Source organism: Zingiber officinale, chromosome 9B, assembly GCF_018446385.1.
Source record: "Zingiber officinale cultivar Zhangliang chromosome 9B, Zo_v1.1, whole genome shotgun sequence".
Lineage (NCBI taxonomy): Eukaryota > Viridiplantae > Streptophyta > Magnoliopsida > Zingiberales > Zingiberaceae > Zingiber > Zingiber officinale.
Window position 1 is genome coordinate 98,372,026 of NC_056003.1, and position 26,553 is coordinate 98,398,578.

The following is a 26,553-nucleotide window of genomic DNA, read 5'->3' on the forward strand; positions in this document are numbered from 1 at the left end:
CTTGGAGGTTGGGAAAGGGCTAACGATCCACAACACAACTAAAGCCACCACAAAATCTTCTCCTAGCAAAGTTGTGGGGGCAAACTGAAATAGCATGGACCCTACAAACAGAAGGCACCATGTGCCAACACGTGGCCCGTTAACGTCGAAATCCATCCATTATACTTAGTTTTCAAGTCGATTTGGGTAATGGAGAGGATCTATGGAGCTGCCCCTTTCGGCCACTGGAAGGTGAGATGGAGCCTTAGTCGATGTCAATGCCATTGCCAATGCTATCTATCTTGTTCCCTTGCCTATCCACGAGGTGATTGATTAAGGGGGTGGAATAATTTTAAGATTACATATATGTGATTAAAAAGTACAAGTGGATTGCTTGTGCCTTTCTTCAACACATTATTTCCTCTTTTTTAATTTCTTTTGTGGTTTGTTTAAGTATCCGAATTTATATAATTGCAATGTGACAAGTTGTAGGTATTGTGTCACTGATGTGTGCATACATGTGTGGGATTAATTTAATTCATTAGTTGGCTTAATTAGAACTTGGCTTATGTTGCATAGTTTAATGTAGGGTGTGACCTAAGTGCCCAATTTAAGTTGCTTCTTTCGCCGCCCTAGGACCACTACCCTTCGAGAGAATACTATTTCTCCGACTTGATTTGGTCCATCCAATTTCTCTAAGCTCAATTGACTATTTCAAATCTATTTGATTCTTTTGTCCATCAAAATCATTTGGCCAACTATACATACCTTCTATTATTATTTTTTACTCTAAAGACATAGCTGAGTTAGTAATCACATGCTAGTTTTGTAGAAATAGTTAAGGGTCGATTCCCAATGAAATCGACGGAAAATACCCTCCCATGTGGTGACCTGCTCGATTTCCTGATTTATATCTTTGTAGATAACTGTGAGGGCAACCGTGTACGGTGCTCGGGGTCAGCGTATGACATTTTTTTACAGAAATATTAACTCAATTGGTTGCATCAGGACATAGCCGAGCTAGTCACTACGTGATAGATTTGTAAAAATAGATAACAGTTGATTCCCGATAAAGTCTGAAAAAAAATATCCTCCCGCGTAGTGGCTTGCTTGGTTTTTTTATTTACCTCTCTATATATAGATGGTTGTGGAGCCAATCACATGGGATGACCGAGGTCAATGGATGACCTTTTGTAAAATTCTTATAAAAGCACATTTAACTTTTAGATTTATTAAAGAACATACTAGTTTCTCATTTTACTTCTTTCGTCAACCATTGTATTATTGTATTCGAAAAATAATATCATTGTGATGTTTGATTTCAAAGATTATCATCACTTGATGTTGATTTTTTAAAAATCAGCACCACAATGATGTTGCATCCACTTTGGTGTTGCATTTCACAAATTAGCATCATCATGATGTTGATTTTTGAAATATAGCACCACAGTAGTGTTGTTCTTTAAAATCCAGTATCATTATCACTGTAGTTGGTGGAAGTAAGTGTGTCAAAAATAAACCTAACTCGTGCGTCAACCCGACTCGAGTCAACATAAAAAATATCGGATTCAGGTTGGGGGTTTTCAGGTTGTGTTCGGATCAGGTTGGGTTCATGTTGATCGGGTTGACCTGAATTTAAGGTTTAGTAGATTTTTTAGGGTTAAATTAAATTTTATTTTAAAAATTAAGATGCTTTTATGCATATAATATCAAGATTAGTATGATAATGATAAATTATTGAGAGAAAAGTAGAAAATTAGAGGGAAAGTAAAAAAAAAAAGATTAATCGGGATATTCGGATTGATTGAGTTATCTGAATTCAAGTTTAGGATGTTCAGATTGTGGTCGGATTATGATAAGTTCGGATTGGATTTTTTTTATATATAAAATTCTTGCTTAAATCTAATCCGAACCCATCTAAATTGGCATCCCTAGGTGGAAGGGATAAAATGGAAACAAATATGTCCTTTAGAAAATTTAAAAATTAAGTGCTGTCTTTTAAGAATTCCTAGGTCATTTACTGCCTAATATTCTTGCCTTGTTCATTGCCCCAACACCACTGATTGTTTGCCCGTTTAATCTGCTATGTACATTATGTCATGTCCAATTTTTATATATCTTATATTCAAGAGACTATATTCATGACTCAAATTCATGATCTTCAAGACACACGATAATAATTTTATTGTTACATCAAAATATATATATATATATATATATATATATATATATATATATATATATATATATATATATATATATATATATATATATATATATATATATATATATATATATATATATAATTATAATTATAATTAAGGTAGATTGCTTAAGATTTCCCTTAAAGGAGTGGTTGACCTTTTGGCGTGCTTCATCACTGGACAGGAGCATGAGTGGGGACAAGCCATTGTTCTCAACACACTCCTACAAATGCCATCTGTGCTACAAGCAATAACCTAAAAGATATGATTCTTTGGAAAACAATTTTTTGACAGAAAATCTTGCAAAAGTCAGTGGAGATTATCTCCTATGGTGCCAATATGCCTTGCTAATGGTGCCAAGGTGTCAAATGTGCAAGGGATGGTTGGGGGTGGGTCAAGCTAGCACCCCATTGTAATCTTGATGGACAATGACTTATTGATTTCTTTGAGGATCTCTTTCGACTTTAAGAGAGAACCATATCAACCACTTTAAACATAGATGGAAGACAAGGTACTTAATCTTCTTATACAGATCATGCATCCAAAAGTTTAGGCAAATCTTTAGTTGGTTAGAAATGCTAGCTAGATAAATTTACATCCGACGAGTTGATTGGAAATCGTAGGAGGAATCGAATGTCAATATCCATAAGATTTAGTCACTAGTGTAAGCTTTTGTCAAAGAATAACACCAGTAAACTAGTATCTAGGTAAGAATGAATAGCTTCTATCATGAATTTCATGATTGATTTGCTACAAATTCATCATTTGCCTTCCAATATATAGTTTCTACTACAAACATTTGCGCTAGCTAGACTACTGAAATGTTCAACTGACCAGATATAATCTAGTCTACTTCTACTTTAATGACTATGAGGCTAGTTTTTGCCATGACTAAAACAACTTATATATCGATTTGATCTAGTTCCAATCAACTCCAACAGCAACACTCAGCAATTTTATTTGCTTGGAATCCAATCCAAAGGCTTTGACTGGTGATTTTGGGTTAGGAACTATTGTGGGCTCAAGTTGAACTTTGTTCACATATCTTTCTATAAAAATTCATGTGTTTATAAGGAAGCAACAAAAAAAGAATGTGATAGTGTTGGCAGAACACTTTGAATAGAATACTTTTTTTCGGACTTCAGAAAAAAAATATGATCTTGTTAGTTTTTTTTTAAAATAAAAAAGTCTTCTTTTATTTTTGCTTATTCTTGATTGCACAAAGACGCTTGAAATGTGAAGAACAGCTAATTTCTATAGGGAGATTCCTGTTATCATGACAAAACCACGCCACCAATCAATCTGCAACGAATCAATCATTGTTTAAGGACTAAACTACTGGTGCCAGTGGATGCTTTAGGCTGTCAGTTGATAATGAAAATCATAAAGGAACTTGGGTTTTCAGGGCTCAAAGCATTTCACACTATCTTATATTATTTGTATCTGCCTGGCCTACACGCTACACCCAGTGTAGGTCGAGCCATTAAGAACTCTACATAAAAAAGGAAGAAGAGAGTTTTACGCTGGTCCTTGCTTGCCTTCAGAGTTTTTTTGTTTTTTTGCCCATCAATTCAAAAGATTGTTCTTCTATTGGCCCATGTTTCGTCAAGTGCTCGAACCAAGTTCATGAAGGTAGAAGAAAAAGAAGAGTAAATAGTACATGAGCAGAAATTGACAGAAGTTGCAGTTTCCTGTTGGATGATATAATTGACAGCAAAGGGAGGACAGTGGCAATCTCGATGTGATTTGATGTTACACTTCCTAGAGTGGATAAGAAGGATTTTCAGTGTCCAACCGCATTTCCTTGCCTCCCTCCCTTTCCTTTGTTTTGTTTACTATCATATTCTCTGCATTGGGTATCTGGGTCCCTCTTGTTGGCAAAAGGCTCCTCTCAGTTCATCTCTTAGTTTGCAAACTCAATTTTCTTTTAATTTTCTGAAGTAATTTGGCTCTCTAAGATCACCTCGTTGTCAACCGGTACAAAATCTGACATGATGAACAGTAGCAGTTCACCAGAGCCACGCATGATTCTAGCAATCACTTGGATGCTGCAGTTCATGCAAGGCCAATCTGACGCTCGGTTACAATTGTAGCATTCGTGCCTGATGGTAATAAATCACAGCCACTGTTCTTGCTGTTCTTCAGTTGGCTCCGCCCCCACTCTGGACCACTCTGTGACAGATAATCCAAAACTCATTACTTCAGCAAAACATTCATGCCTGATGGCCAACTAGTTCCTCGATCATTCTGCTGTAAGTTTTTTTTTTCTGACATCACAGGGGAAGATAGGGTAGGTACTGTGCAGGTGTAGGTGCTTGGATTTAAGTGAGAAACTTGGTTTTTGGGTGCCTTAAATGATTACTGAAAGCAGGATTATGATGGTGAAGGAATCTTGTCCCTGCCCATCAACATTGTTTATTGTTCAAACACATGCAAGGGAAAGGAGAGACTTTAGAAGAGAAAAAAAAAAAAAGTAAATGGAGATTGATTCTTAATGAGAACTGTTTGGATGCATGTGTCTTTGTGATGAAAGCTCTTGTTACCTGAAATCTTTAGCAAGGTTTAGCCGAAGAAGAAAATTGTTATTGGTTAACTGAGAAAGAGTGTAGAACAACAAAGAAACATCCACATGTGACAACAGAGAAGTGAAGAATAGTGATTGAGCAACTACTCTTAAACCAATGTCTTTTCAGTATTAATGAAAAAGGGAAAATCATGAGTGATATAGTTTTTTTTTAAAAAAAAAAAAGAAAAAAATTGTGCACGCAAACCAAACCAGAGAACAGGTATTTAAGGCTTGCATATCTCGACCACGGCAACATCTGGGACAGGGTTCGTTCAATTTAGGGCAGCGTCCCAATCCTCTTTTATATTTTTTATTTCTTTTAATTTATGAGTATATAATTTTATCTTAATCAAGATTTAGAAGTTAAATTATAGTATTATATATATATATGCCTCTTAAAATGGCAAGTGACGTCAGTAACATTTGTGACCGGGCGGAATTCATTACTCGCTACCTGTTAAAGGTAAAAGTTAGTTAATTGCAGCAAATATTGAAAAAAATTCAATTCGAGAAATTACTTAATCATGTAATTAAAATATCTAATATCTAAATTATCATAAATCACCTACCTAATTTTGTTTTATCCTTCCATGCCTATTCCAATCGATTGTTATAGTGTAAATTATAGTAATGACACTATTTATTATAGTAATATTCTAAATTGATTGTTATAATATTCAATTTGTGTTAAAAAATTACTGTTAATGTAAATAAATAATATTTTAGGTCATAAATATAATCAAGAGATCAATAAATCGATAAATGAACATAAAGAGTTCGAAATGATATGGAATTATGTCTTATATATGAGTATGAAAATAACGTTGATATATTTGAGAGCTAATACATATGATATAGTTCCTTGTCACTTCGAGCTCTATAAGTCTATTGTCAATTGTGACTAATCTAAGTTGGCTGAATCTAAAAAAAAATTAAAATGATATGAAACCAAATTCTATGTGTTCATTTTAATTTTTTTAATTATATTCATATCTCAAATATTATTTTTATATATCATATTAATAGTAATTTTATGGACATAAGTTAAATTTTTTAATTGATGATTATATTATAGCAATTAATCGATTCAGAGGTTATAATGGTGTGAATTGTTTGCTACACTAGAATAATCGGAGGGAAAAAAACATAGAATTGAATATGTAATAGGATAGTTTCAAAATTCATATATAACGTGACTTAGCTATTCCACAACGGTTTAGTAATTTGTCAACAATTCAATTTTCCTCCCTCCCTTGGACGGCGCACGGCCATGCCCTTCTGCTGTTCTTCGCGGACAGTAGCCAGCAGATCAACCGCTGGGACCGCACCTGGGCCCCACCCCGTCTCCGTGACATAATTTGATTGCGTATAATTCAGGATTCGCGTCCGCGCCATGACGTAATCCGCGCTCAGAGTGGGACCCGACTGTTTCGTGAAGGTGATTTAAATCTGATCCTGATCATGATAGTTAATTCGAATCGAATTCGCCCTACAATTGAAGCATTTCTTACCGGGACATCATTGGACAGGCTTCCGTTGGTCCCACCGTAGCGCGGTACCGCGGGTGGCTGCGTGGGGAAAACTGGAAAACGCGACGGGATTCCAATCTCTTCGAGTTACCATGCGCGATGTAGACACGTGGCAGCATGCGTGCAAAAGTGGAAAGGCGCGAAGCCTCCTCTCCCATTCGCAAGTGTAACGTGTCACTTCCGATTGTTGGCGGACTCTTCTATCCAATTTATTTTAATATAAATTTAATAAATATTGAAGTTGAAATGAAGAGAATATACTTTAAAAATAATACGAAGAGCAAATTTAAATAGGAGCGGAGACTAATGAGTCTTGATTAAAGATGTGATTTATAATTATAATATTAGAATTTTTATATAATGTCTTATTTAAAAACATCCATCTATTTAAGAAACAAGCATTTTAAGAAAGAGTAATTTGTTGGTAGAGAAGACTTAGGCAAAATTAAAATGTAAATATTGTCACAGATTTATCGACTAAGAATTGAGTCTGCTGAAACTAAATGGAATAAATGCGAGTAAATAGTAGGAAATGTCGAGGGTGATAGTGTCAATGGACGACTGAGATATTTACTCACAGTGAGTGAGAGATTCTGTTGCGTGATTCGAACGTTGGGACTCTACTTTAGATCGGAACGGAACGTGGCCGATGGTGTCCCGAAGCGTTATGTAACTCCGCAACAGAACATAGCCAACATAACGGCACTTTCCGTCTTCCTCTTCCTCTTCGTCTTCCTCTTCCTCCCCCCGTTTGTCGCAATATAATCAATTTTTTAACTCCCTCCAGCTCCCAATCCCCCCGTTTGCCACTGCCGCGGTGGTCTGGTCCTCCGCGCGCTTTCTGCCTTCCTCGATCTTCGCCTCCAGCCTCCCCTTCTATCCTAGCTCTGCTCTTCTCTGCTTCTTTTCGGCAGAGGTGGACTGCGCGCCGTGATTCATGCTGTGAACCGTTTAAGGTTTGGTGGCGTTGAGCTTCTCGCCGGACTCTGTGTCGCCGGACCAAATCTCGAGAAAACGACAAATACTAAGAAGAGGAAGGAAGTGTGGGAGTAGGGGCAAAAAAAAAAATAATCAAAATTGATATTGGAATGCGGCGGAGGTGAGGCGGGGCTCTCGTCCTGATAGCGTTGGAGGGGAAAAGAAGGAAGTGACTTTGAAGGACGTGGTTTGGACGTTCCGGCACGGCATGAATGCCAGACGAACCATCCGTGGAATTACCTTCCTAGCTCGTTGAGTCGTTGTAATCTATATTTCCGCGAGTAACTTGTTTTAAATTACCGCCCGCTTCAGCTCCGTTCGTATTTTTTCACGCAGTCTGTGGTTTGATGGAAGAGAGAGCAATCCGGTGAGTTTTTTTTTCTTCTCCGATTTATTTTACTGGATGGGACTTCTGGTTTTATCTGCAATACATAATTTAAGCGAGGAAAGATTGGGTTTTGAAGTCAGAGCTCTGATGGAGGCATGATTTTCCTGTGCTTAAAAAAATCGAATTCCTCTAATCTTTCTGCTTGCTTTTGTTTTTGTCTTGTCAGATCGGTCAGAGCTCTGGTGGAGGCATTTTCAATTGTTGGTTCCGTTTCTTTCGCTGACAAAAGAAGCAATTTTTGAGACCAAATGTTACTCATTTTTTTTTTTTGGGAAAAAATTTGAAGCCTCGCCATTTTCTTGTCAAGCAGTTTGTTCCTTCTATCTTTGCTTCTCCTCCTCCTTTCGGCTCGTTTAAAGAGATTAATCGTCTTCTCGACTGTTTCATTGATGAGGATATAGTGGTTGCTTGATCTGATTCTGTCTTTTCGCTTGGATCTGCGGCAGAGAGTGACCTTTGACTGAGGACAACTGACATTATCCAAAAAGGATATTGGCCTCATTTCTCCTCTGTTGCCACGAGATGCCGACTAGAATCATGGAACATAATGGCCTGTCTCCATTTGTTCGGAATTCTGAGGACTCTTCCCTCTTCTTCGAGGAGCTAGTCTTTCTGACAGAGGTAATTACCTAGGTTTACAAGAATAAATAAGTGGCCATGTGCTCTCTTTCCTGATTACATCTCCCTCTAGTTGTTCGGCTTTCTTCTCTCCCTCTCTTTTTTTTTTTCATTGAGAAACATTGATATTATTTTTATCACACGACACCTTAATTTTCTGTGTTTGCCTTTTTGAAATATCTATTATTGCAGAGGCAAGTTGGATTGAAGAAATCAGGCTCAGAGATTGATCATCATGGTGAGCAATACAACTTTCTTTAACGTTTGTATTAACTGTTAATGATGCTTACCTTTCTGAATATTGGGATCTATCTGTAACCCTATGCGAATGGGTCTCATGTTCCACTTTACTGGCTCCAATGATAAATTAATTATGGGAACTTGTTAAGAGATACTGCAAAAGAAAGTCTGAAGTGTTATTTCTTCGCGTTCAAGGGCTATTTTTAAATAACTCCTTTGGGAATGCACCAATCTCCTGCACAGCTCATTGAAGATATGCACATATGGTCGTTCATTTTGGAAAGTCTACAGCTTTCCATTTAAAATATTTTTTCTGAGCGTTATCATTTGGAAGATTTTTGCAGCCTTCCATTTTAAGATTGTTGTGTTAACTATCAATGGGAGGTTTTACTACCTTCCATTTTAAAGATCGCTGTGTGAGACATAAATGGGAAGTTTTTAAAACCTTCCATTTCAAAGATTGATGTGAGAACTATTAGTGGGATTTAAGTTTGGGTTCTGTCTAGTCTGTCTTGCAACTCATTTAGTAAGTTTTTCAAATTGAGTAAGGGCATAAGATGAAGTAGATTTCGATGAGGTTGGCAGGGGCTTGAAAAGTAACTGAATTTTGGTATGTTGCCTATAGATTAGTTTATTGTTTCTGAATTTTGTGAATCCTTATTGGAGGCTTTTGTTTTCTCTACTTTTTCTTCCTGCACTACCATGTCTTCAAGTGTGTTAGTGATTGTCTACTGCAGGAGTACAAGAAGTGACATTGACGTCTAGAAATTAGTCAGTTTCATCTCCACTAATTAAATTTCCTATGGCAGGAGCTCACCCCCAGAGAAATCTAGGGCAGAGTGGACTTTGTATGCTCAGGGAGCAGATGGTTGGCATATCAAATTCCTGGAAAGATGTTGATCAGTATTCATCTCTCCAATCTGATCTTTCCAGTCTATCTACTACTTCTGCGATCAGGGAACCCAAACATCAGAGTGGACCCCTTTATGACAGATTTTTCTCAAGTTCTTTATCAGATATATTTGTAAAAAAATGTATGTTCCTTTTCATCTTTGTGGAGTTAATATGCTGTTATTTTTTTTGACAATGTTCTGCTATGATTGTTTCCTTTTACAATGGTCTATTACATGCTTTAGTAGATTTCCAAATGTAATCTTGACTATCATCTCTATCATTTTGATGAGGCAGTGCAATTGTCATCAAGCAATGTCACTTTCTGTCAGTCCAGAGATGAAAATAACTTAGATGAAGACGAGCCTTTTCAATCAATGGAAGAACTAGAAGCTCGAACAATAGGAAACCTTCTTCCTGATGATGATGATTTACTTTCTGGTGTTAATGATGATATTGGATTTGTTGGTCGGGTCAATAATAGAGGTGATATTGATGATGACATATTCTACAGTGGTGGAGGTATCGAACTAGAAATTGATGATACCATTGATGCCAATAAAGCCTCTGAACTTGTTGTAGAAGCAGCTAATGAGCAGCTAAGTGGACTAAATGGCTTATTTTCTGGTGAACACCCTTTCGGTGAACACCCTTCAAGAACTCTTTTTGTTCGAAACATTAATAGCAATGTTGAAGATGCTGAGTTAAAATCTCTTTTTGAGGTACTTATTCTTGTAATAATGTTTTTGTTTTTCGCTGACATTACTGAGGTACTCAACTGTTGGTTTTTTTTGTCATTGTTATTTTCCTTATATTGTTGCACAACAGCTGTTTGTTAGGGTTGAATATTAGATGCCACAGAGTTAGCTAGTATTGATTGGATATACTGAAATTTTGCAGCAATATGGTGAGATACGGACAATCTATACTGCCTGTAAACATCGAGGTTTTGTTATGATTTCTTACTATGACATAAGAGCAGCCCGAAATGCAATGAAATCACTTCAAAGTAAGCCATTGAGGCGGAGGAGGCTTGATATCCATTTTTCAATTCCAAAGGTAAACTACATCACATGTTCAGACATGCTACTCTATTTGTTTTAGTGGAACTGGTATTAATTAAAAGTTCATAGCAAGGTTTAAAATTTTGACCCGTGCCGAGGTTTTGGTCCTCGACCGGAACGATACGGTTTCGGTCCTCGACCGGAACGATACGGTTTCGGTCCTGGACCGGAACGATACGGTTTCGGTACCGTATCGTGCCGTGCCGATATAGTTTCGATATTTTTAAAATATAAAATATATTAATTAAAAACTAAAATATTTAACATAAATATTTAAAAAAATAAACAAGATAAAAAATAATCTTTTAAAAATGGAAAAGATATGAAAATAGATAAATAAATAAATAAAAATTTATTATAATTTTTAAATTAAAATAAATGAAATATAAAATTAATTAGATAATTTTGTTAGGATTTAATAAAGTCTCTTTAGATTATTTCCACCATAACTAGGAGTTGATTAAAAAAATTAACCTAAGTTTAATTAAAAAAAATCTGAAATCCGACACTACTCGCGAGCCTGCACGACTTTGTCGCAAGGTTGCGCAACTAGCCATGGCTGCGGGGATTGCATGACTCCTTCGGGGCTACCACGTTGGTCGTGCGACCCCTCTGCAGTGATCGCAGGGTCGCACGATGCCTCTACGACGACAGTGGAAGGGTTATGCGACCTCTCCGCTACTGTTGCAAGGTCGAGTGACCCCTCTGCTATAACCACGGGGTCACGCAACACGTCGCACTTGCCATGGGTCTGGTGCCGGAGGCGTGCCGGTGCCGGTTGCCGAGCGGAATGAGACGTTTCGACCGTTTCGGCACGGCACTTTAAACCATGGTTCAGAGTCTATTATAGCCTTCTGAAATAATTCAACATGCTTTGTGACTTTCATTAAAATGAAATGGTATCTAGGGTAATTGGGTAAATGTAAGCTGGATTTCTCTGGTTAGGCCTAAACTGTGAAATATCCTATCATACTGATTCCTTCATGCTGGTTCCTTATTTCATAGAAAGTTGTTCATCCATTGTGGGTAATGTATCCAGAGACTTTTACCTCGTTGTTTGTTAATTCATTTCTAATTGTCAGGACAATCCATCAGAGAAAGACATTAACCAGGGAACACTTGTGGTATTCAACCTTGATGCATCTGTTTCAAATGATGATCTTCGTCACATATTTGGGGCTTATGGCGAAATCAAAGAGGTGATAAGTATTCTGATTGTTGCTTTTAATTTTTGCTCATATACAGAAATGGTATGGATGCTGAAAATAGAAATTTGGCCTCCAGATACGGGAAACACCTCATAAGCATAATCATAAATTTATAGAATTTTATGATGTGAGAGCTGCCGAAGCTGCACTTCATTCTTTAAACAGGAGTGATATTGCAGGCAAGAAAATCAAACTTGAGTCTAGCCGTCCTGGAGGTGCAAGATGGTAGTATTATCCAAACGAACTCAGTCATATATTGATATTTTTACAATTCATCTATAGCAGTTCATTTTATATAATATCTTGTAGTGAATAATAATAATAATGGACTATCGTTTCCTATTATATTCTGAATTTTGAAATCTAATGATGGCCAATGACTATCATGCTTATCTGGTGGCAACATAATAATGTGTTTATGTTTCATTATCATTGTTAATTTGTCTTGAGCAAAGAGTTGAACTGAATCTAAGTTCTATGTTTGATGCATAAACCACCCTGAATTATTAGGCTCTCAGAACTTGCACAGTATACCTTGGTCAGAGCTCGCCGTTTATGTTTTTTGCCAAGGGTTTTATCTATTTCGTTCATTCGGTTGAAGATCAATGTTATCACAGTAATTCATGGGATGACAATAAATATTATTCTTTGCATAATAAAAAATTGACAATTTATGTTGGACTCTTACCTTTTAAGAACTACTTAGTCCGTCAGAAATAAAATGGATAGATCAAGGTTAGGAAACTTAAGCCTTGCCATGTTAGTCTTTGATTGAAACCATACTATTTCGGTATCGTATTGACATTCCGATATATGGTGCAGTAAATTGGAGGTGGAAGGAGGAAAGAGATAAAGAAAAAGATAATTCATATTTGCTTTCTATTTGGAATGCTACTATTTTGAAATTATAGTCAAACTACAAAATAAAATAAATGAATACATTATGTCAATTTTAGCATACCAGAGGTGACTAATGTTGACATGAACTCGTGGACATGATTGATATAATGACTTAGGAGACATTGTCTTGATGCTGGGCAATATCAAGTTTCATTAATTTATTAAAATGATACATTTCTATTGTTTCACCTATCATAGTATGAGATTTCAAACCATGCATTTCCCCCTTAATTTTCTATTCTTTGTCAATAATCAATATAAAACTAAATTAGGATTTTAGGACATATTTCTAATTTTATCTACTATTTATAATATGATTTTCTTCATGGAATGTTAAAGTTGACTTAATGTATTAATTACTGAAAATGATATTTATGTAGAACTCAAAGACTCATAAAATATATCTAGCAATCACAATAACTTGAGTTAGATAGTTCCTTGTATTGAAACTATATCTATGTTTTCCTTTCTAATTGGTGGTGTTTTAAAGCAAGTGGAAGATGTATGATTCTAAATTGATCTGACATCATCTAATTGTACAGAGGAAAGAAGGGAAACAATACCAAAATGTCTAATGTATAACTCAATTGTGAACACATGCTAATTGTTGAATGATTTAAAGCTTTTTAGTCCATCATAGGGAGTTCAAGGTTGATATATAGATGGCTTTTCTTCTGAACAATCAAGAAGGGTGAGGAATCTTTGTTGCTATTTGTGGGTCAGATTCATCTATTTGATCTGGATGGTGAAGTTGTGGAAGATTGTGCTCCATCGTTTTGGTTGAAAATTAGTTGAGATCACTAATGTCCCAGTGTCTAAACCTTAAGACCACGTTTCTTACAAGATAAGGAAATATGGTAGCAAAAAAATTTCACTCACAACCTGTCTCCTTATTTATTTTGGTGAAAATGGAGAGGGAAGAAAAGAACTAGGCAAAATTTTTCTTAGTTTGTCCCAAATTTTTCTAAAATTTTCAAATTTAAGTTTCCCTCCATCTTTTCTCGCCTCCAAAAAAAATGGTTAGAAGGGAAACTCTAATTCTTTGCTTCTATCACCAAATCTAAAAAAAAAGTTCTTAACCTTTTTTATTAATTATTTCCTCTACCTTCTCTCTTTCTCTAGGTGTACCTTCCCTCATAGAAACTAGGCCTATGTGTCACACTAATGTGAAATTATTCACATAAGCTTTTAAGACCTTTGCTACAACATGCTGAATGTTGAGAACGAACACCTGATAAACTACTAAGAACTAACTGCTTAGCATAGAGAATAGCTAACATTGTATTCCCTATGCAGGATGTGTTTTTAAGAGAATGTTGTTGACATCAATATTGACCAATGCGCAATAGATTTTGTGTTTCATCATTAGTTGAGTGTTCAAAGGACGATGGGCAAATATTGAATTATGCGCTTGCCTATAGTTTGTATTCTATTTATGAAAGATGATTCATTTTTGTGATCCAGGATTGGAGTAAGATATATTGGTATCTTAACTGGAGTCCTTTGAACACTTTGATGCATGCCACTCATTGTTGTACCCTTTCTCCTTCCAGTTTACTAGCATGCCATAGGCTTTCTTGTTTTTGAATATTTTTTATTCCTAGACGGCTAGACCATTTATGTTAATTTAATTGCAGTTGGAGTCGCTGATTCAGCAAGTTGTTTTGTTGAGGGAAAAGGAAGGCTAAATCCCCATCTATATAAATGTTTGAAATAGGTTTACATTTATGGCATGTTCCCAAGGACCCAAAGAAGAAAGGTAGGAAAATAAAAGATGAATAGCCAAAGAAGCACCGGCAAGCTTCATATGACAACCAAGTAAAACTTGAATGGATTGGCCAATTAAAAATAGCTTTCTTAAGTTCTTGATTAATTGTGGTGGTCGTGATCATCTTTGCTCATCTAAGCCTCATTGTACTTATTTGTCCTAATTAGGCAAGGATATTAAGGAGTTGTATACAAGTATATCGTCAGACAATCTTAGAAGAATGTGGGCCAAATTTAGCTCATTAATTTTTCATGAAGGCACAACCAAAGAGATCTTTGCAATAAGAGGAGATAACAAGAGTGACACGGGTAGAATAGCGATTATTTTGGAGGTGGAATTTCAGAGAGGAATTTAAGAGAAGACAAGAAATCGCCGCCGTCTCTAGGTTTAGCCGAAAAATTGATTCAAAATAAAAAGATAATCCCTAACATCAACTAACCAATTGTTTAAATAGATCCAAAACCCTAAGAGGCAACTCTAACACAATGACAAGAATTGTACTTAAAACCCTAAGGTGCAAAAAACTAAAATAATCCTAACAGAAAAGACAAAATCTCGGATCCTCCTGCATCAAGGAATGACATCACCCTCGCTATCAATCTTGAGTCTCTACTTGACAAGACACGATAAGAGTGATATCATCCTTGCTATTGACCTTGAGGCTCTATGCGTCATGATTTCTTTTCCCAAATCAGTTTCCTCCCTTCCTTAACTCTTCATCTATGTTATGTAACAATAAAATCATCCCCATTTTTAAAATGGGTTATGTCTAATTTTTGAGTGTTTGAGTTTAAATTTTAGTTGGCAATACAAATTATGAATCATATAAGTCTTGCAATTATGAATCCATCCACAGATTTAACTTGAGGAGGGCCCAAGTAGGTCATATAGAGGAAGACAATGAGAAACAAAAACCACAGTGACATGACCTTGTAAGTGGCGTTGATGAACTAGAGGCTGCTAGGTGAGATGCCCTGAGTGACAAGATTTTTGGAGGATGATGTTTTGAAGTTGAAAAGAGATAAGTAGAGTGAGAAAAGTTGTGAGGCATTCGATGGGTGAGATAGAGGAATATACATTGTGGTATATGTTAAGAAAAAAGAGTCTTAGTAGTTTGATATTGTGATGCTTGAAGATGATTCTATCCTTATGCCCAATTGACATGCATGCAAGACAACAAAGGGAGTGATTACTTTGTTGATAGAAAACTAGGATAAGGATTGTCTGAGATCTAGTCAATCATAGATCATGACCATGGATAAGATGTTTTGCTACCTCAGCCACTATTAGATGAGAAGTGGGGTTATTGATAGCAAGACCATTGATGAAGAGGCCACCCTCAGATTTTCTTTGGCAGGCACCGATTGATTTACGAAGTTTTAAATAAATATTTTACCATGCATATGGATCTTCAACCAAAATTAGAGAGGAAAAGTTAACTACAGAAGAGCTTTCAGAATAATAGATAAAAGTAGAAGAAAGAAGAGAAGAGAGTAAATATAGACAAAGTGTCCCTTAAGTAAGCTAGTTGATACATATTTTTTCTCACTGAAGAAGAAAATATACCTCCTCTAGCTGTTAAAAGATTTTTGTTAACTTATCGTATGTCGGTATACAGTGTTAAAAAAAGAATACACAAAGATGAGTTAACATATTCCTTTTCTGATGTGTAAATTAAGTGTGTGCATTCTATCAAATGTGAAATTTCACGTTGGTTATGCATTCTTGGAACTCAATGTCTTGAAACTTCAATATTTGCATGTTCACTTGGAGGACAAGTTTCCTGGAATATTATATTGTTTGTCTTGTGGCAATCAAAGTGAACTTGGCTTGATATTCGAGTTGGTTTAGTATTTTTTAGGTTTAAATTTAGTTTTTTTCTCTGTCTGGTTGATTTTGTTGGTTTTCATATGTGATTTTTATCTTGGTTTGACCAATCACAGTGATATATAACATATAATTTCTTTTTTGTAAAATCTTTCTCAATAACTATTATTATACACAGATCACATATCTGTGTTTTCCATTTTTATGCTATTAATTCTTTTCCATGTCAGGCACTTTCCTTGTTATTCTCATTTGTTGTTTATTTCCTCCCTTATGGATCATGCATGAGTGACCTATTTCTTGAATGAGCAGCTTGATGCAATCTCCAGAGTTGGAGCAGGAAGCATCAAATGGATGGAAGTCGGGTAGTGATGACCACTCTAAATCAGGATGCTTTGGTACCCTTATAATGCCTTTTATTACCTATGAAGATCCATCATATGCATTTTTCAGGATAGTTTATGTTCATTGAATGCCAAAATTTTATTTATGTTCTATTGGGTTTTCAGGATCTGTGCCTCATGGAATAATTGCATCTAATGGTCTTGAAAATGGATCTTTCGATAGACTTCACTCTACAGTTTGTGCACCAATTAGCCCATTCACAGACGCCACATCTCATGCTATGTCTTCCACTGTATCCCAGAATTTATCAACTACTTTGAGATTTGCATCCATGAGTGGTCAATACAATCAAGCTGCTCATGCAGATCTTAGCCATTCATTAAACCAGTTCAATTTTGGAGTTCAAGGGCAAGGCATAACTAGTTTCCATCCTCATTCACTTCCAGATTTTCATAATGGAACAACAAATGGCACTCCATGTGAATCCTCAAACCTGATGTCACCTATGAGCTTTAATGTCAACATGAGATCTGCTGAAGAAACCAACAACAGATTTCTCCAGAAAGTGGGCTCTGGTACCCTTAATCAATACAATAATGGTGAGCACTTAAACTTTATGTACTCCTTATTTTCCTCAGTTGCAAATGTGAAGTATATTGAGTTTTATCAATGTGATTTCCTTATCTTACTTTTTTCGTCATCTATTTCCTTGTTCATTCGACGATTTTTCAACAGCTATTGGAGTTTCTGGAATTGGAAGTTTCCCTCTTAATGGGCGACCATATGTTTGGGATAATTCAAATGCATATCATCACCAACCCCCTAACCCCATATCATGGTCAAATTTATCATCATTTGCGAACAACGTCCCCCCCACTCATGATCAATCTCAGATGCATGGGGATCCAAGGTCATCTCATATGCTGAATACAGTTCCACATTTGCACCATGCTGGTTCAGCACCTCAAGTCACTCCACTTTGGGACAGACGACATGGCTATGGCGGGGCTGCCACTGATTCACATGCTTTGCTTCCTGGATCTCTTGGAAACATGAGGTTTTCTGACATGCCTAAGCTGCATCCAATGGACATTGCTTCTTGTGGCCTCCCCGTTCATGCTATTGGAAATTGTATCGATCCTAACCCTTCACTTGTGGGGATCTCTTCATCTCAACAAAGGGGCCAGATCTTCCATGGTAGGAGTGCTATGATTCTTACACCTAGTTCACTTGATGGTCCAATTGATCGTATTAAGAGTCGAAGAAATGATGCAAATTCTAATCAGGCTGATAGCAAAAAGCAGTATGAACTTGATATTGAACTTATTATACGTGGTGAAGACTCCCGTACAACACTTATGCTAAAAAACATTCCTAATAAGTATATATTCTTGTATTTCACTTCAAAATTTCCCTAACCATTTGTTTTCATTGCCAATAGGAATCCATAACTAAAATGAAGTGTTATAAACTGTTTTGCAGGTATACTTCCAAGATGCTGTTGGCTGCAATTGATGAAAATCATCGCGGCACTTATGACTTTTTCTATTTACCAATTGATTTTAAGGTAAAGTACACAACCTTGATGCACTTGGCTCTCAATGATTTAGTTATCAAATTTGTAATGTTCCAATTATCTTGTCAGAACAAGTGCAATGTTGGATATGCATTTATAAACATGACCAAACCTCAGCACATCATTCCATTTTATCAGGTTGGTCGAGTACTTTCTATTGAAATGAATTTAATTTTTGCATTAGTCTTTTCCTAGGGGGGAAAAAAGAGATATGGTTGAGTGTCTCAGCTAATGAAAGATCAGTTGGTCAAAATTGTTTTCCTTTATCATATGAAAATATGTTAAAGAAAGGTATTTCACTCTGTGCAGTCATTCAATGGCAAGAAATGGGAAAAATTTAACAGTGAAAAAGTCGCTTCACTTGCATACGCCAGAATTCAAGGGAAATCTGCTCTTATTACTCATTTCCAGAATTCTAGTCTAATGAATGAAGATAAACGTTGTCGTCCTATCATTTTCCATTCAGATGGTCCAAATGCAGGGGATCAGGTACTGTGATATTGAATTTTTATTCCCCATTTTGTTCAAATTTCACTTTTCCAAGGCTTCTGCTTATAGTGAATTGAGTATCAATGTGTCCTGCTAATTTCAAATTTTCCCACAAGAATTTCTTTTGGGTTATTCACAGCACTTCAAATTTTATATTTCACCTTTGTTCAACAAAGTTTTCCCATCTTTCAATAGATATATTTGTTTTGTAAGGTGAAGTACTTGAGGCATATATATTCTGAATTAACCACTGCTTATGGAATTGTTTGACATACATACTTCAAAGTTATGATTTGTCCAGTAGGTTCTTGTTTTGCTTAATTCCTCCTACTATAAACATCCACTGTTTATACCCTGCTCATTATTCTTCCTTCAAACTGGAGAATTTTGTGAGACAGCCTTTGAGACATTAAGTGGATTTTTGTATACAGGAACCCTTTCCTATGGGGCTTGCTATCAGGTCCCGGTCGAGCAGGTCAAGAACTGTAAATGGTATCGAAGAGCAACATCATGGTAGTCCTACTACCTTTGCAAATGTGGAAGCTTCTCCTGACGCAGCTGCTGGCTCTTCTCCATCAGATTGGCCGACTAACTCTGAGACGTGCGAGCAGACATGTTACAAGACTTGATTTTAAACAGAAAATCCGCAGCTTTGATTTCTCCATTTTGGTAGTTTGCCAATGTTCACCAACTAGTTTTGTGCCACAAAACCCAGAAAAAGGCGTAGGCGCAGGAAGAGCTTAAAGAGTTTGGCTGACTATAAGAGAAATACAACAATGCACACAAGCTCCAGTTTGACAGGATGCTGTAATCTGATTGTGGTTCAAGGCCTTTCTCTTCTCTGGATTTTGTTCATTTTGAGGCACTTCCATAGATTTGGGTCTTGACAAACTGTGCCTGGCTAGACATCTTGAGTTATACTCTCTGTGCCTAAACTTTTGGCATGAATTTTGAACTCAATGTTCTATTGAGTTTTTTTTTTTAAAACAAGCTGTGTTAGTTGGTTTGGTTGGACGAGCTAGATGCATACGTTAGGATCGATCCAAACGAGTCGTTCAATTCAAGTGAGTTGGTCGAGTCGGATAGATCAAAGGCCATATGGATGTCGAATACGATAAACAAATCCAAGGATGTTGAATACAATCCAAGGGACCTAGAACATGATCGGTGGCGGCGCAGGAAGCCCGTTGACGGAGCTGGTGGAGGCGTCGGCGTTGCTGCGGGCGAGATGGCAGAGCTGGCGGAGCTTGGTGGGGACGTACCAGACGGAGAGGCGAGGGTGGGCGCTGAAGACGGCGTCGATATCCCAGCCGTGCCTCGCCGAAATCGCCACCAGCGGCTTGTAACACGCCTGCCGCCACGCCCCCACGTTCTCCCCCCGCTCCTTGAACGACCGCCGCAGCGCGTTCGACGCCTCCTCGTCCAGGCAGTGCAGCGCGTAGCAGTGCACGTAGTGCCGCATCTTGGGCTTGTTGATGTAGCTCGCCCCCACCTTCTTCGCGTATCGGAACACTTGGTTTGTAACCTGCATTTATTACAATCGTACGTATATATATAGTTAGTTCATGCTCTTCGATTCACCAAACAAAATACGAATACGAATTCTGTGTTCAAATAATGATATTTCAGGAAAAGTGATCTGACACTTAACGCCAATGACAGGCTTAATTAAGATGTGTTATTACGACTCGAAGCTTTAAGCACGAATGTCGACGAGCTAAAGAGGTTTCCGTACTTGCGGCGTTTATGAGGTGGGCTAGTACGTGACGTGTCACGAAAGCAGGGTTCCCGTTTGATGTTTGGTGTCAGTCGGCGCGGTTTCATAAAGTGGTCAAATCGTCCCGCGCCACTCTCGACAAGACAACTCCTCTCGCTATTCATAACAACCAAGGTGCTCCTGACACTGGTACGGTTGGGGAGCCGAGAGCGGGCCACAGCTCGGGCCACAGCTCTGCTACATTGCTACGTGGAGGCAGGGGTAGACTAGAGGCTATAGAGCGAGAGAGAGAGAGAGAAGGGAAGTACAGACCTTGGTGGGGCACTTGTGGCCGTGCTGGCGGGCGAGGGCCTGCACTTGGAGGAGGAAGTGGCGGCACTGGTCGTAGAGGTGGAAAAGATAGTCGAGGCCGTTCTTCTTCGCCCGAGCAACCTCCCCCGGCTCCGTCACGATGAACGGGTGCTCCCTCTGTCGCTCCGCTCGCAGGCTCTTACCCGACGTCTCCGACCCCGATCCCCACTCCTCCTCTTCTTCTTCCTCCTCCACCTCCTCTTCCTCTTCTTCCTCCCCTTCTTGAAAGGATCTCTTTTTCTTAATTTTCTTTCGTCCACTACTTCTCTTCTTGTCCTTGCCCTTGACGTCCTTCTTGGCAACGGCCGTGGCGGTGTCTCCTCCGCTCCCTGCTGCTTCTTTCTCGAGCTGCACCGGCTCCTCTGATAGTCCTGCCAAAAGCAGGGTCGCCATTAATAAGGAAGTTGATATTAGAAGCGGAGTGAAGACAATTAATCGATTGGACTGGTATAAGTTGACCTTCTTGAGAAAGAGCGTCGAGGGCGATGCTATTGCCTTGGAGTTGATGGTCGTTCAGTAAAAGGAGACGGCGACCTTCGTCGTCCAGTCGTTGGTGGCCGCGGTTCTGGAGCATAAGGCGGGAGTTTACCAGGCGGCGGCGCTCTGCGCGGAGAGCGGCCTTGATGCCGTAGCGCTCGCCGAGGAGGAGGTCCCACCGGAAGAGGTGAGCGAGGGTGGCCATCATATCGTCGACTTCCGCCTCCGTCATGCCCACCAGCGTCGACGCAGTGAATCCCAACTCACCGATCCGCGCCACCGTCGCGTACCGTACGCCGTATCCCGAGAACACCTCGCCCAGCTCCCTAGGTCGCTGATCCTCTGCCTCGGCAGCCGGCTGCGGAACCATCGGCTGCGGCGGCGGCAGCGGTGGCAGAGGGAGGGGCTCGACGAGGCGGCATGGGTGCGGCGGCGCGCCGCGCGGGTCCCACTTGTAAACGTTCTCCGAGAAGGCCTCGCCCGGATCCATCGCCTCCTACCACTCAACTTCTCCTGCTGCTTTTGTAATTACCTCCCGCACCGTCGTCTCTAGCTTTAATTTATAGCCCTCCCTCGTATTGTTTTTTTTTTTGTTTTTTTTTTTAATTTTTTTAAAAGGGCTTAATTTTACCTGTCTTTTCCTGTATAAATTCGTGCGTATATGTGCACTTCTACGTACGAAACGATAACTTCTCCGAGTCTACAACTAGAAGCTAATCATGTCCATCTCGCCCCAAGTCAAGGTGCAGAGCTTGTATGGTTTCCGTTTCGGGCAAAGGCTTACTTGACGATTAAGGGTGCGTTTGGTTCAAGTTATCATGTATAACCTTGGTTATGTGATTACCAGATAATCACATAATCAAGGTTATGGGGAATAAAACATAACCAAATCTTGTTTGGTTCAATCTAGGTAATGTAACAAAAACATGTTTGTTTGAAGGTTTTAATGAACAACCTAATTTAGTATTTTACTAGATTACCCTTAATTACAAAACCAACTATAATAATAATAATAATAATAATAATAATATTTATTATTATTATTATTATTATTATTTAAACTCTATTCTATATTATTATATTTTCATGTTTTTTTAATTTATATATATCTATATTTATTTTTTTTATTTTGTTTTTTTTTATGTTTTTTAATTTTATTTATTTTATAAAGTTTTTTATATTTTTTTAAGTTTTTTTATTTTTTTACTTTTTATTTTTTAATTTTTTTAGGATTTTTTACATTTTTCTATTTTTTAATTTTTTTAATTTTTTAATTTTTTTATTATTTTTTGCTTTTTAATTTTTTTACGTTTTTTCTTTTTTTTTTTTATGTTTTTTTGTTTTTGTTTTAAAATTTTTTAATGTTTTTTTCCTATTTTTTAATGTTTTTTTTGTATTTTTTTAATTTTTAATGTTTTTTTCTATTTTCTATTTTTTAATTTTTTTTATGTTTTTTTTGTATTTTAAAAAAAAAATTTAATGGGTTTTCTATTTTTTTTAAAAAAAATTTAATGTTTTTTCTATTTTTTAAATTTTTAAAAAGTTTTTTTACCATTTTTAATTTTTTTTCATTTTTTCCTTTACATTTTACTTTTTTTCACATTTTTCTTTTATCCAAGGGTATTTTGGGTAAAAAAAATCAATAACCCCGGAATCAAGAAAAACCTCAGTTTTCCGAGGTTTTCCGATTCCTGGTTGCATGCCCCTTTTGCTGACGTGTCGGGCATGAGACATTACTCGGGAATCATAGATTACCTAAACCAAACATGATTTTTGTTAATAACCTTGGATGGATAATCAAGGTTATCAAGGATAACCTCCAACCAAACGCACCCTAAGAGTTAGAAAAAGTTCCGGAGAAGGATGCGTAAGGTAAGATTCATCTCTCATTGGTCATCGGGCCGAGGGAGCAAGTTGTTCTCCTGCAGAGCTATCTACGGAAGTTCGATCCCAACTCCCGAAGCTAGCGATGGATCAGTAAATTCTGTCAAGTAAAATTCCACTCGGAGTCTAACTATCAACTGTTAATCTCACTTAATTCCCATGGTCTTCCGTGTCGATCTGCTTTGAAATGTTTGACCATTGACCTTTGAACTCACTCATTCAGGGCATTGAACCCTTTAAAATATTAAGGCAATGCGAGTGGAAGAAGGGCACGTGAATTGGTATCGTCGATCATATCTTTGGTCGCCGTCGGCGATAGATATATGAGGAAAGTCTTCTCCCTTTTCATGTTTTTCTATGACAGGGTTGCTGATCTTACTGAGAAGAATATGTTTCATGATATTTTTTACACTGTTGTGAAAATTAAAGGGAAAAAAAAACTAGATATAATTACAAAGCTTGAGTTGATTTGACTTGTAGTATAATTATGTATCCTGAGCTTGAACGTAACTCCGATCCGGTGTGAATCTTATCTGATAAGAGTATAAATTTTGTGGAATGAAAAGTTATGGATGCTGTAAGTTCATGCGCTTGCTTTCAAAGATATGTTACTACTTTTTCGCTTATGTAATTTTCAGCCGGTGATTGACAACGATTAGTTCGAATGTAATTCTTCCATTCTTATGTTGCCACTTCTCGTCCATTATTCTCTAATAATTAATATAAATTTAACGAGTGTTTTACGCGTATTAAGAATAGCTACACGTCTGCAAACTGTAAAAATCAGCCCGTTAATTTTCGCGAATTTAAAAACAATATTTACAGTAAGATATTATTGTTAGTTGCATAAGCATCAAGTGGTCGTGCCGGAGTGGTTATCGGGCATGACTAGAAATCATGTGGGCTCTGCCCGCGCAGGTTCGAATCCTGCCGACCACGACGTTTTATTTTTAATTTCCTCTTTTCAAAAAAACATTTTGTTTCTCTTGGGCATAAAATCATTTATATATATTTACAAAATATAAACAGATTGTGTACGGATTTTACCTGAGAGAGATATTTTACATCCGCTCCCAAAGTCTATATAAGCACTTGGCATGAGACAAATACTAACTGCACCCATGACCCACCTATGGAGGTAGAACCTCCTTACTCTCGTCGTTTAATATCATTACTATACAATGGGTCGTTGACATTATTTAATAATGTAATTAAATATTTATTCGTTAATAGTCTCTAAATTAGTGGTGAAATTAAATATTACGTCATTAAAATTAAAGAAAAATTTAATATTCATCATTACAATGTCATTACAATTAGAGACGGATATTTAATTCTGTTGCTAAATTTAGAAATAGGTATTAGAATATTTAATTTCATCACTAAATTTATTAACGATTATAGTTTTAGCCAAATTTTACGATGAAATATTAAAATTCCGTCGCTAATTAGAGACGGAATATTAAAAATTCATCGCTAGGTTTAGAGATAAAATTTTAAAATGTTATCTCCTGTTAGAGACGAAATATTAATAATCCATCAGTAATTAGAGACGAAATATTAAAATTTCATCTCTAATTAGCCACGGATTTTTAATATATCGTCGCTAATTAGCGACAGATTTTTAATATTTCATCGCTAATTATCGTGAAAAATCTAACATCACCTCTCCGTATTCAAAATTTTCCCCGTTTACAAACGATATATCACAACCACAAATGATGATTTTCAAACACATTCACATGATACATTCACAAACACACATTACATATTTACAAACAACATAACACATTCTCAAATGTAACATTCACATTACACTTTATAACATTGCACAAACGATACAATCCACATTTCACATTCACAAAAATGATACAATCAATCCCAATATAATCAAGTATCAAATTCAATCCAACAACAAAGCAAAGATGAATATCCAGACATCTCAAATAAAGTATAATATATCTTAATCCACTTCCTAGTGAAGACAATCAAACTCACTCCAAAACTAACTAGTAGTATCAAATCCTACAGAAGTATAAAACATCATTAGAATTATAACTAAGGAATTGAATTTAAACTAAATAAGGTATAATAAAAAAAATGTAACTAGATAATTTTTTTAAAAAAAATAACTGAATGCTAGTTTCAATATCTGCTGATGATGATATATAGAATATATCAAATACATAGATTTATTTTGTACGTTTCATGAATGATAAATAAAAAAAGAAAAGTAAAAGGTCAACACATCTTTCAGTCAACTACTAATTAGTATTGTGAGAATTCTAAGGGTCTTGAATCTCTTGAGAGGCAAACTCGGCCATGCATTATTTGACTTACCTGAACCATGAATTCCTGCATTTTCCATCAAATTTTCTCATATATCAACGGAGCTTGCCGAGACTCTTCAAATTATTGCTATAATGTCAATAGTTGATTCTTTAAATTTTGATTTTCTTCCCTAGGTTTGTACTTGAGTAGATGATTCGTAGGGATAATCCTGGCCCTAGGAGTCATCACACGATCATATACGACTCTTGCCTGAGATCCAAGATTGTAGAGGATGAAGGTGTTTTTCCTTCCAATGACCATATTATAATAAATCTCATTTAACTAGTCGATGGATAGAGTCTGTGGCTCATTTCCCTCTTTAGTATGTTGAGACATCTTTGCAACTCTAGTAGATATACAATTAGAATAGCTAATCATTAATAATAAAAGTATTTTATATTCAAGTTTATATTCTTACGTCTATTGCCTTCGATTGATGATCAACAAATGTGTCATCCTTTGACTTGTATGTCTTGCTAAATACCTCCCAACAAGTAGGAGGTCGTTGTAGTTCATCGAATATTAAATAATGCAATTAAATCAAAATAAATTCATTGATAATTAAAGAACTCTTATATAAATTTATTAATTATAAACTCACCAAGTCTATAGCATGCTCGATGATTGATCGAGATTTAGTTGTATGCTTTGTGGATATGATACTAAGGCCAACTAGCTCAGTGTTTCTGTTGGCTTGAGCTGTCATTCAATTTACCTTCTATCTCTTTGTAGTCCAAATGACTCACCATGCATCTCAAATATCCTTTGGTACATACTGTAGGTTCGAAAAGCGCTAGGGGGGGTGGGGGTGAATAACGCTCGTAACTTTCACTTTCGTTTCGAGTAAACTCAAAGTAAATACGAAGCAAAAATAAAAGAGAGATAAACAAAACACAAACACCAAGGATTTACTTGGTTCGGAGCCTGTGACGACTCCTACTCCAAGACGCGCACGTAAGAGTGCTTTCGATGGGCAATCACTATAGGTTCAAAATATTACAAAAGAATACAACAATTAAAGCACTACCAAATGTTATACCGACAACAAGGAAATCTGAATTTGAAAGCTTCTGGTCGTCGGAGCAGAGTTAGGACTTTGTCGGATCGATTTGTTAACAGCACACGGAAGAAAGCATTGCAAGTCTTTTATTGTTGTTAGCTGCTGCACGAACCGGCCTTAAATAGGCTGTTGAGGGTGCCTCCAGTAGCCATAGGAGGCGCCT

At 36.9% G+C, this 26,553-nt stretch overlaps 2 protein-coding genes and 1 non-coding gene across 5 annotated transcripts; 2 read left to right on the forward strand and 1 right to left on the reverse strand.

Annotated features, from left to right (window-relative positions):
• Window positions 1-6,925: 6,925 nt before the first annotated feature.
• Window positions 6,926-19,541, forward strand: LOC122024239 (protein MEI2-like 4). 3 transcript variants are annotated; one of them, XM_042582808.1, is made up of 15 exons: window positions 6,930-7,623; window positions 7,811-8,265; window positions 8,455-8,500; window positions 9,312-9,536; window positions 9,691-10,115; window positions 10,294-10,452; window positions 11,540-11,656; window positions 11,742-11,890; window positions 16,473-16,558; window positions 16,670-17,104; window positions 17,241-17,886; window positions 17,988-18,072; window positions 18,151-18,219; window positions 18,391-18,570; window positions 19,002-19,541. In XM_042582808.1, exons 2-15 carry the CDS (start codon window positions 8,167-8,169, stop codon window positions 19,197-19,199), a joined length of 2,919 nt encoding a protein of 972 aa, XP_042438742.1. In that variant the 5' UTR covers window positions 6,930-7,623; window positions 7,811-8,166; the 3' UTR covers window positions 19,200-19,541. The 3 variants fall into 3 exon arrangements, with proteins under 3 accessions (XP_042438744.1, XP_042438742.1, XP_042438743.1); XM_042582809.1 differs by having other exon boundaries at window positions 8,091-8,265; XM_042582810.1 differs by lacking the exon at window positions 19,002-19,541 and having other exon boundaries at window positions 6,926-7,623; window positions 17,241-17,702; window positions 18,391-18,532.
• Window positions 19,542-19,653: 112 nt separating this feature from the next.
• LOC122024240 (floricaula/leafy homolog) lies at window positions 19,654-21,666 on the reverse strand. The gene is made up of 3 exons (XM_042582811.1): window positions 21,098-21,666; window positions 20,600-21,009; window positions 19,654-20,095 (listed from the first exon to the last, which is right to left on the reverse strand). The coding sequence occupies exons 1-3, from the start codon at window positions 21,603-21,605 to the stop codon at window positions 19,724-19,726; spliced, it is 1,290 nt and encodes a 429-aa protein (XP_042438745.1). The 5' UTR covers window positions 21,606-21,666; the 3' UTR covers window positions 19,654-19,723.
• Window positions 21,667-23,856: 2,190 nt separating this feature from the next.
• On the forward strand, window positions 23,857-23,938 carry TRNAS-AGA. Its single transcript has one exon. It is a non-coding gene; the product is annotated as a tRNA-Ser (tRNA).
• Window positions 23,939-26,553: the final 2,615 nt, after the last annotated feature.